This window comes from Gossypium hirsutum, chromosome A08 (assembly GCF_007990345.1).
Source record: "Gossypium hirsutum isolate 1008001.06 chromosome A08, Gossypium_hirsutum_v2.1, whole genome shotgun sequence".
Taxonomy (NCBI): Eukaryota; Viridiplantae; Streptophyta; class Magnoliopsida; order Malvales; family Malvaceae; genus Gossypium; species Gossypium hirsutum.
The window spans coordinates 102330463-102342432 of NC_053431.1; the positions used below are offsets into that span (position 1 = coordinate 102330463).

Here is an 11970-nt window from a genome sequence, read left to right on the forward strand (position 1 = left end):
TTTATTGATTTGTTAATTTTTTGGTGAAAAAATTGTTAATTTTAAAACTTTTTTTAAAGTTAAAAGTTTCATAAAATTTTCAATTTAAAATAGCATATTTTAATTTATCCTTAAAAAATATAGTTGAAAGTTAAAATTTTTAAAAATAAAACAGAATATAATGTTTATAATAAAGATAAATAATATTTAATTAAAATAAAGTTAAATAATAATTATCTTAATAAATTTGTATATGTTAATTATCTTAATATTTATTTCAGAATCATACTTATTACTTATTAAATGGTTAGTTCTTCTATATTTAAATTGTAAGTTCATATTACACCAAAAAAAAAAATGTAAGTTCATATATCTTATTTATTGTATTGTATTAAATTATGCTGAATATAAAATAAATTTTAATAAATTTAAAATTATTTTTATTTCAAAGTTTTTTTTAAAATTTTATGTAATTTCACTTATCTTATTTATTAAATTTTGAATATTTCATTTTTATAAAAAATACTATACATATTACCAAAAAAAAATTAGCAGACTATTTTTTTATTTTTCAATAAGTTAAATTTATGCTTTTACATTATTTGGAATTTTATTTTGTACTAAAATAAATTATTCAAAACTTTATTTCTAAAATTAAAATGTATTAGATACATATTATTTCTAAAATTTAAAAATAAGAAGACTTAAAACTTTATTTCTAAAAATTATTAAAAATTATCGATTGAGCCTTTGTTCGATTGGCATGAGCATTGTTATCAATGTAGGGGATAATGGTTCGAGTGCGCTGAAGCACATTATCTTCTTATTTATAGGTTGAGGAAGAGTTATGGGTAGTTCTATATGGAATTCTCTTAAAAGGAGCAAATACTAACCCATAATGAACTCTGGATCTTTAATTTTAGTCGAAAGATCTACCACTGTATTCTACGCCTGAGGAATATGTCTAACACGAACCTCCCAATATCGAATAAGTATGTGATGTATCAGTTAGAGTTCCTTCAGCCTACTATCCGCAGCACAACCGGCAAGAATAATTTCAATCAACAAAGCGTTATCACATTTCAATTCCTACTTCCGATATCATTTGTTCCATGCTAAGTGAAGCCCACAAAGAATCGCGCCCTTGCTTCAACCTGAAATGTTGTACATTTTCCAATCGACATTGAAAAACCACATTGCCACAAGCCATCAGCATCTTTAATAACACTTCCAACAGAGACACAAGCCCTTAAAGAGAACACAACACCGTCAGTATTAAGTTTAACATAATCCTCTTCAAGAGGCGACCAATGTGAACCTATTACCCGGGGGTGAGAATAAGAAGATGCAGAATGCATTGATAAAACACTTCATGTCTAACTTGTGCCTAATCCACTATTTCTTGAACACAACTACGGGCATTCGAAAAAACAAACATATTTTGATTCTTCCATAGTAGCCAACAAACAATGGGAAATAAAGAAGGCCAAATGATCCCAACGTTGATACAAAAATTAACATATTTTAAGTTCCACTGCAACCAATCCTCTAAAAGTATAGAGAAAAAATGTACCCAGCTCTGAACTGGCACTAACGTTAACCAAACAACCCTTAGAAAGTAACAATTCCTCACCACATGGATACTATATTCAACCCAACATTTACATCTCGTGTAGCCGCTATCTATGGTCATATGCCTTCTCAAAAGTGTTAGATATATATTATATCTAAAATTATTTAGAAATTTATTTCTAAAGTTAAAAATGAAAAAAGTATTTAAAATTTTATTTCTGAAATTAAAAAGTAGTAGATATATATTATTTCTAAAATTAAAAATTAAAAAATAAAAAATATTTAATATTTTATTTCTAAAATTAATTTATATTTTATTTTTAAAACTAAAAACTATTTAAACCTTTATTTCTAAGCTTAACTAAATCATATATATGTATTAAGATTTTGAACCATTACCTATATAGTGGAAAAAATATTTGGTACATAGTGGAGTTTTTAGACTCTATAAGTGTACTATATATGTATATATATAGGTACAAAACTAATTTATAAATATAAGAAAATGATAATAATTTTGGAATTTTAATTGAACATGCTTCATGCGACCAATAAAATGACAGATTCCTAAATGGAAAATCTTTTTAGTGTAAATTACATAAACAGTCATTCAACTTAGGGGTAGCTAACAAAACAGTCACCTAGGTTTTATTTTAGTCACTCAACTCTGAAAAAATAACAAAACAGTTCTTTTAACCATTTTCCGTTATAGACGTAATGAAAAAATGACATGACATTTTACGGTGGGTTAACTGTCATTGTAACAGTCCTTTTTAACCCTAAACAGCCCTGGGCAGTAGGAGAAGAATAGAAAAAGAAGAATAAGAGAAGAAACAAAGAAGAAGAAGAAGAAGAAGAAGAGAAAATGGAAGGAACTTTGTATCAGCTATTCCCAATAGTCAAAATCCAGGAACTCAAAGACGACTACGCTTCCACGGCACCGACACCTCCATGGCCAATGCCCTCCTCCGCATCAAGGACATCTTCAGGTGGTCGTTCTATTGAGATCTCCTCAAGCGTGATTTTTTCTTCATTTTCTACAGTTTTGAGAATGGATTTGGCTGTTGCCACGTCTTCAATTGAAGGCTTTGCTGGAAGCGATCGGTAAAGTATCATGATTTCTTATACCGTTTCTACAAAAGCTGGTGATGGATCTTGCTTTGACATCAATGCCATGGCTATGGTGGTTTTTAGTTTTAGATGAGGAAAAGAGATTGTTTTAGAAAGTTTATCTTGAGTGTTGGCGAAGGGTCTTTGATCTTCATAATCAAATACTATATGGATTAGACTAATTATTTATAATAGTTGGCTGCCATTTCTGTATTCTATATACAATTATATTTTCATCATAATGCATATTATTTTCCTAATTATAAAGTTCCTTAGACCTTCGTAAACAATGGGCTAATACACCTCTCCTCTGTCTACAAGTCTACTTCTGCCTTTACTCCACCACAAGTCTACAAGTTGAGTGCATGTCCTTTCTTTTTCTTTGAGTCCTATAGCCTGTTCATGTTTGATTGGAACCATTGGCTTCTATGGTGCTTGAGTGCTTGGTTTTTCAAGGATGCGGGTGTGTAATACTCTGAAAATTTTTACAGTAAGATATTATCCTTGATATAGTAAAATAAGGAAATAAAGTGAAAAAAAGGGAAATTTTGAGTTATGTCAATATTGAGAAGTATATTATGATATATTAATTCAAGAAAGGACTAAATTGTAAAAGTGAGAAAAGTTTTGTTGCACAAGAGTAAATATTCAAAATTTGAGGGGTTAAAGTGTAAATATGAAAAAGTTGAAGGACCAATAGTATAAATAATTTAAGAGTGGAATGCTCTAGAAATTAAGGAAAATGGATGAATTAGGACCAAATTGAATAGATGAAGAACTATGAGGGACTAAATTGCAATTTTACCAAATTAAATGATGACTCAAGGATGGAATTTTAAAAAATAATGAAGGGCAAAATGGTCAATTGGAAGAGAGAGAAATCTAGAAAGTAATAATGATGCTAGAGATATTTTGATATTTTATAATTATTTAATTAGATAAATATTATTTTATTAATATTTTAATAAGATATTTTATTATTATTTTATTAGTATATAAAGAAAGAAAGATGAGAAATTCTCATCCATATTTTCCCATGGACTAACATGAGAGAAAGAGAGGAAGAAAGAAAGTTTTGCTTTCTTTACAATTTGGTCCTTTTACCAAAAATTCACCATTTTCACCCAAAAATCAAATGAATTTCCATAGCTACCAAGAGACAAAAATGTTAAGGAGAGCATGGGGAGTTAGAATGTCAAGTTGGATTCAAGAAATAGAAGCTGGAGGAGAGAGAAAATCAAGTTAAAGATTAGTATCAATAGAACAAGGTAAGTATATCAAGATTTCAATATGTTTTTAAGTTTGTTATTATTGACAAAGCATGGAAATAATGTTATAGTAGAGTTTTCTTACATAAGGTCCTATGTTTTTGATATGTTAGTGAAGAGGAAATAAGAGAAAGTGATGAGAAATGGTGAAGAAAAAGAAAATAAGGGTGTTATAACATGGTAATTAATAGCTTGCACAAAAATAGTTTGGACAGCAGCAGTAGACTAACTTTGAAAAATCACCATAAATTGTAGAAATCGAATTATAAGATGAAAAAAGATATGAAATTAAATTTATTGAGTCTAGTTTCTCGTAGAATAAATAGTTTAAGCAATGAATTTGTAAATTTTGAGATATAATGAATTTTGTGAGACAAGGTCAGAATGAATTCGGGTTCCCCTGTTCTGACTTTGAAAAATCATAAAAATTTGAATAAAAATAATTAGGGGCTTAAATTTATATGTATAAAATCCTGAATGATTCTATTTTTAATATAAACAAACAAGAACATCATTTGAATGCTGTATGAGGAGATAATTAATTTTTGGTGAAGAAGGGTCAAAACTGTCAGACAGCAGAACAGGGGTGACTTTAAAGAATAAAATGTACTTATTGGCTAAACGAAAAATTCTGAAATTTTTATGGTAAGAATATACATGAGTATAGATTCAGGGAAAATTATTGGATATTAATTTGGAGTTCTATATATCCAGTTATAAATAATTTAGTGACTATGATGCAGATAGACGCTTGAATATTCATAAAAGTAAATAATAAAAATTATGGATAATGTTACTTACAAGTGTGTTATCTACATTAATGATGTGGAATGGAGAGGAGGAAAAATATGTATGAATATTCATCTAGCATGGCTAATTTGCATATTTTAGGCTTAGGGACTAAATTGAATAAAAGTAAAACTTTATGGGCAATTTTGTAAACATGTCAGAAATAACCAAATTGCATGAAATGGATTATTTTATTATTTAAATAACAAAATTGAATGAAATTATTAATTTAGTTCAAGATCAGGGGAAAACATGTTTTAGGGATTAAATTGAAAAGTGTTGAAATTATGAAAAATTTTGATATTTTATAGAATTCATGGATTGTTATCAATATATATGAGAATAATAGCTGGAAATAAGGATTAAATTGCAAGAATTTTATTTTCCTGACCCTAAGGATGAAATCATCATTAATTAAAAGTTTAGGGGCAAAATGGTAATTTTGCCTAGAGCATTAATTAAATGCATTAGAATATGAAATGAATGAAAATGACGACCAAATTTATTTATAAAGATCCGGACGACTCAAATATGAGACTTGATTGTGGAAAAGAAAAGATATCAGATTAATGAAATTATAAACACAAACAAGCAATGAGGTAAGTTCGTGTAACTTGAATTATATTCTTAAATGCTTGAGATTGTATGTTATTGATGTGAATATGATTTGAATGTTCATTGTATGAAAATTTATGAAACATTGATATATTTGATAAAATGGGAAGAAATCCCAGATGAATGAAAGGAAAATTCGATGGATCTCTAAAAAGGAATTGACAGTAAAAAGGATCTAGCCCGGACGGGTGATCCTATCTTGATATAGCCCTCCCGAAGAATATGTGTAAAATGGATTTAGCCCGGACGGGTAATCCGAATTAGGGTCTGAATTTAGCCTGGACTGGTAATTCAAATCCACGCTCATTAGAGTAATTGTCGTTGCAGGGGATTTAACCTGGACTGGTAATCCCGACAATACTCTATGAGTTTATATTACAGGGGATTTAGCTTGGACTGGTAATCCCACTGTAAGGATGAGGTTCGCGGGAGTGTGCTCTCTGATATGAAATGTGTAAGACCATGGTTGAAAGATACCATGGCAACCTGATATGAGATGTGTAAGACCATGGTTGAAAGATACCATGGCAACGTGACATGAAAAGAATAAGACCATGGTTGAAAGATACCATGGCAACATGACAGAAAATGAGTAAGACCATAGTTGAAAGACACTATGGCATCACGTCAAAGATAAATAAGACCGTGGATGGGAGACGCTATAACATCTGTTGAACAATTGATATTCAGGTGAAATGTATCAGATGAAGAATGGTTATATGAAATGGTTGTGTGAAATGTTTACAAGAACTGGTCATATGGAAATATATGTACAAAAGCGTTGTATGAAATAATTATGAAAATGGATAAACGAAATAAGTATAAGTACATGGAATATAATTTATGTTAAGTTTGATATAAGCTATTACCAGAATAAATATACATAAAATATATGGAAATGATGGAGCATAAAATATTGATATAATGAAATGAATGATATATGCTTGTGAAGAAACGCTAAGAGCATGATATGTTTCATGACATGTACATATATGATTATCTTTGATATGTTGATACAAGGAAATTATGTAAGTTGAGACTATTATTAAACTAAAGTGCGACATGTCGAGAAAATAGATATATCAATGTTGAATTTATATGAGATATGAGCAAGTATACTAACAATGTTGTTGTTTGATGCTTATACAAGTACCAAACTGTTGATTGAATGGTAATATATTTATTTTATATGATGCATTGAATCGGTAAGTATTTTAATTTTTTTTAAGTTATCTGCAAATGGTAGTAATACTCCGAAACCCTGTTCTGACAGCGGATACGGGTTAGGGGTGTTACAGGGTGGCTTGGGGTTGTTCAGCAACTGTTGTTGTGGCTCTTGATTTGTAGCCATTATTCTGTTGTGGGAGAAAGAAGATGAAGAGAAAGAAGAGAAGAACAAGAAAAAAAATAAAAGAAGCATAAAGAGAAAGAAGTTGAGGGAGAAGAAGATGAAGAGAAAGATGAGAAGAAAATGAAGAAAAATCATTCTGACCAATCATCTTTTCTTTTCTTGTTTGACCCTTTGACTACTCGTTCAACGTGGCTAGTTAACTGGCCACATCAGCTAGTTAACTGGCCACGTCAGCTATCCCGTTAAACCTGTGACAGAAAATGTTAATGAGTGACTAATTTGTCACTTTTCAATAACGTTAATGACTGAAATGAAACCTAGGTGACTATTTTGTCAGCTATCTTGGTATAATTTACCCATCTTTTTAATACGAAATTGGGTTGGAAACAAAATCAGAATAGAAAGGAAAAGAGCTAACTAACAAAAATGAGAAACGAACGTGCGATTTCCTAAGATCAAATCATTTATGGACAAATAATAATTCACATCATCACCGACAGCTAATTAATATTTGTGAAGCTAATTCAATTATTAAGATTTTGTGGAACTGGACCTCATCGTTCACTAGCTTATTTATTTAGTTTCATTTCCAGACAAGACAAGGCGATCCCACTTTCATGTGCTCCTACTTCATCACGTCCATTAATTATACACATATTTTACCTACTACACAGGCATTTTATGTGGTTGGATTCGTTATTTAACCTTTCTCACATCTTTACTTATTTAGGAAATGATAAGCATTATACATTTTCTGTTAACTACAACTAGAAAGCAGTACTGAAGTAGCTCTTCACAACATTGTTACACAATATCTGCAACACCTCATTGTTTGTAGACCCTACACATCGCGGTGTTTTAAACTGACTAAGGGCAGCTCCTAATCCTACGTAATGATCAAGAATCTTTTGGAAAGTTCCCCTTTGAACAACTCGGAGCTCGAGAGGACCAATGGCGTTGATCTTCCGGGAGCTAACATAGCCTGCATCGACAAAAGAACGATCCAAACAATTGCAGCATTCTTCCAGTACCTCATCCCTTACTTCCCCACTGATTTCCCAGAAGATCACATAGTGACCAGGGTTGGTCGATAAGTCGACGTGACTAGAGAAATCGAGCACTTCCAGCTTTTCCTCAGTGTTTAACTTGGATGCTGCTTCAACCGCGAGCTGTAAATCTTTCTCAGTGTTCTTGTCAATGTTTATGGTCAGCATGAGGTTTCTTCTGCAGATAAATTTCAGCTCCGGGCTCAAGTTATGGAAGCCGGTAATCTTGACCACATCCCCTAGCCTATACCTGTATAAACCTGCCGATTAAAGTTGAAAGGGAAATCAAGAATCACACAATAATTAATATGGGGTTCTGTTTTACATGATCCTAAACCTTTTCCAGCACGGAACACAAAAACAACCAATGCAAAGGGTGTGTCTTGTCTTAATCAACTTGGTCAGTTATGTCTGTGTTAAAGAATCTATTTAGGACAAAACAACAAATTTAATAGAGTCGGTTGTACGAAAATCAAAAACGTATTCAAAGGAGAAAGATTTGCCACACAAATTGTATGAAATGCAGGAAAAAGAATACCTGCAAAACTGGTGATAATAACCTCATATTCTTCACCAACCTTAACTTCAGTCAAACCTACTGGCTTGGCCTCCTCAACATTCTCTTTCAGAGGAATGAATTCAAAATATCCGATATTCGGGAGCACGACATAAGTAGCCAACTCAGGGGGTACATTTGGATTGACATTTGCCCCAATCCAACCCTCTGAAGAACCATAATCAGCACTTATAAGAGGCAAATCCCTTGCATAATGCCTCAGCTTTTTCAGATAAGGCTCCATGGAACCAGTCATGATCCCATAGATGTATTTCACATTAGGGAAAAGCTCCAGTATCAGTCCGTACCAGTTATTCAGTCCCAAGCATTTCTTTTGAATCAAATCAGCTAGTTCGGGATTTGGCTTCAGCAATTTGGCCATCGCTGATCGGACCGAAGGGAACGTGATCCGGCTTGTCAATACCCCTTCCCTTATATCAGCACAAAGCTCTTCCCAAACTTGCTCGAAGGTTCGAAAAGCATGAACAATGCTATGGGAAAAGGTGGATGAAATGAACTGAATTTCTTTGCGGAAAATCAGCCCACACAAGAGATGGCAGTACAAGGATTGGTGGAAATCAGGACCAAATATCACTTCATCAGGGCTGCAACACTGTGACTGCATTGCTTTCATTGTGTTCTTGAACTGTGAATTGCGAAAGACATTGGTAGTCGCCGTTCCGGCAATCAAACCCCCTTTGGTTTTGCTTTGTTTGCTACTGTAAATGAGCTGCAAAGCCTTCCCATTCTCAATAGGAAGTTCTCTGTATGACAATACTGAAACAGGTTAAGATCATCCAACCTGTACCATTTATTTCAATAATAACAAAAGAATATTCAATTCAATACTACCACACCTTGTTCTAAAAGCATATGAAGTACGGTAAATCTGCAAAGTAGTTTCCATTAATTCGTCATTGAAAGGCACAAATTTGGGCTTTCCTTGAGTAGTCCCAGAGCTGCGGTTTCAAACAAAAAACCAGCTCTCAATTCTGAAAAATCAAATCATAAAAAACAATGATTAAAACTATATATACCTGAGAGAAATGGTGGTGATTGGTTTTCCAGTAAGAATCGGAGAGGAAGAACCATCGACAATTCGTTGAATATAAGGCTGCAAGTCATTGTGAGTGACGAGAGGAACACAAGCTTTGAAGCTTTCAGGGTCGGTTTTGCCATTGAGGCCCAGATTTTGCAGATATTCAGCACATCCATTTTCTTCTAAAATCTTCTTTAAAGTCTCCCTTTGAACATTCCCGGCATCTTTTGTCATCGATTCAAACTCTTCTATCAGTTTATCCACGTCCAGAAGTTCCATCTTTTCTATCATCGTTACTGAAACTCTACATATATTGAAACAAGAGCAGTATGATGGAAATATTTGGTGTTTCATTTCATTTCATTTCAGATTATGTTATCAATTTTCACCCAATTCTTGTTGGACTCTTTAAATATTGGATTTTATGAGCAAATGCAACAAATCAAATCTAGTCTTCTAAGAACTAAGTCTTAGATGAAAAACCAATGTTGAAACTTCACTTATCTTAAGATTTAAATTATATGCTAGCACGCTTGGCGGCTTTGGTAATATAATTAGACTATAAAATATAAATAGGTTGCTTTGAAAAGTATTTGTAACCAAACACTGGGATTTTCGCCATAAAAGGGTTTTCGTTCAGTTTCAATGAATATAAATTTTCATCCCTTAGAAGAAAGGAATTTAGAAGAATCAAGTAGTACAAGGAGATGAACTTTAAAGTTTATGTTCACCAAAAGTTAAAAAGATAATAATTGCAAGTTTTCGAAGATTTCTGCAGTTTTCCTGTAAGCTTTTCTCTCAATAAGATTTAAGATTTAAACCATTAGCTCTCGTTTTAGATGAATCCACTAAAAGTCATCTTTTCGTTTTGAACTCTCAATAAGCTGTTTTGGTTTTCATCGTCTAATTTCCTTGAAATTTATTCTAAATCATTCGGCCAAAACAGTCATACAGATTCGAAGTTTCCAATCAGAAATTACAACCAACTTACATAGATCCATGAACACGTAAACGCTAAAAGTCAGTAGAAGAAGAAGAAGAAGAAGAATTGCATTTTTCATAAATTCCGTAATATGTTCATATTAAGCGAAAAAATAGCTAAATAAGTGAGTTGGAGACAATTTATTTCCAGAACAATTAAAAACTTGAATTGAATCCACTTCCCTCCATTACCTCACCCAAACTTTTTTTAAAAAAATAAAAAATAAAACTCCAAAACTAAGTTTAATTCTTCGAAGATAAAAATCCCCGCACGTTCATCAGCCTTCTAAACAACCAAAAGAACCCATTAAGCACTAATATACTAACCAAACATTATTGAAAACTCGAAACAAATCAAATAAAATAACAAACAGAACTCTAATTTCAGCATACCTCGAAAATCCGAATCTAGAAATCTCCCTTCTCTCAGCAGCTTTAGAGCATGAATTAAATAACTCTCAATTGAGGAAAAAAAAGGAGCAGAAAGAGAGGTTATAAAAGGAAAAAAAAACTCAAAAACACCGCGTTATCCTCACTGGAAAACAAAGAGAAAATTTTAGAATTTTCTGTATGTACGGAGGGGTTGAAGTTTTATTTTTTTTGGTGGGGGGGGGGGGGGGGGAAGGTTGGGTCGTTGAGCTGGTCAATGGATATTCGCGCTGGCCTTCATATATATCTATATCCGACCATATATAATATATAACCAATCTCCTAAGAGTCTTTTCAGAGTGAATACGATCATAATTTTATTTTTGTTATTAATTTATACAGCGGAGAAGCTAAAAGCCTAAAACATGTTGTTAGGGTAATAAAGATGTAAATTTTCATGATTTTAATAGTTTATATATTAATAATTTTTAAAAAATTAAATTATTTTTATTATTTTTACGGGTTAAAATATAATTTTATCTTTATTAATTTAAAATTTTATAAGGCATAAATAGAATATTTTAACAATTCAACCATTAAATTTATCAATATATTTGTATTTACCATTCATATAAAAATTTAATTTAAACTTTACATGGATAATCTACAAGAATAGATAATGAAAATGTCTAGAAATACTCATAGCCATTCTTCAACTCATAAATAGGAGAATAATGCGCTTCAACGCACTCGAACTCACGTCCTCCTGCATTGACAATATTACCCATATCTATTGAGTCTTGATATTTGAATTTACGTTGATATTTATCCTTTTGAAAAAAGTTATTTTTCATTTATTTTTTTAATATTAACAATAACATAATTGAATCAATAAAATATCAATTTCAACTTTTAAGTCTAGAATATAAATGATTTATTTATTTTATTCCTCTTCTTAATTTTCCTTCTTAAATACATTAAATATTTAAAAGCAAGGCAGGGTAAAAAATTTTACTAAGTATTTATATTAAAAAAGAATAATGATAAATTTAACTCTTAATATTTATATTTTTATCAATTTGACCTTCAACCTTTCAAAAAGATTTAAATTTGGCAATTAACATTTCAAAAAGAGTTAAATTATTATTTAATTAATAAAAATATTGACTAAAATATTAAATTTTTAAACATAGCAACTCGCATGGAAATTCGTGTGTAATTCATGCTATTTTTTATAAACATTTTATAGGCTTTTTTGATATTTTGATATTTTGTTATTTTTTGAAGATTTTTAT

The 11970-nt window shown here is 31.3% G+C and overlaps 1 protein-coding gene across 1 annotated transcript; it reads right to left on the reverse strand.

Moving 5' to 3' along the window:
* Window positions 1-7380: 7380 nt before the first annotated feature.
* LOC107933526 (jasmonoyl--L-amino acid synthetase JAR4) lies at window positions 7381-11037 on the reverse strand. Its single transcript, XM_016865759.2, has 5 exons — window positions 10700-11037; window positions 9324-9629; window positions 9144-9245; window positions 8269-9050; window positions 7381-7990 (listed from the first exon to the last, which is right to left on the reverse strand). The coding sequence occupies exons 2-5, from the start codon at window positions 9614-9616 to the stop codon at window positions 7452-7454; spliced, it is 1716 nt and encodes a 571-aa protein (XP_016721248.2). The 5' UTR covers window positions 9617-9629; window positions 10700-11037; the 3' UTR covers window positions 7381-7451.
* Between the last annotated feature and the right edge of the window lie 933 nt (window positions 11038-11970).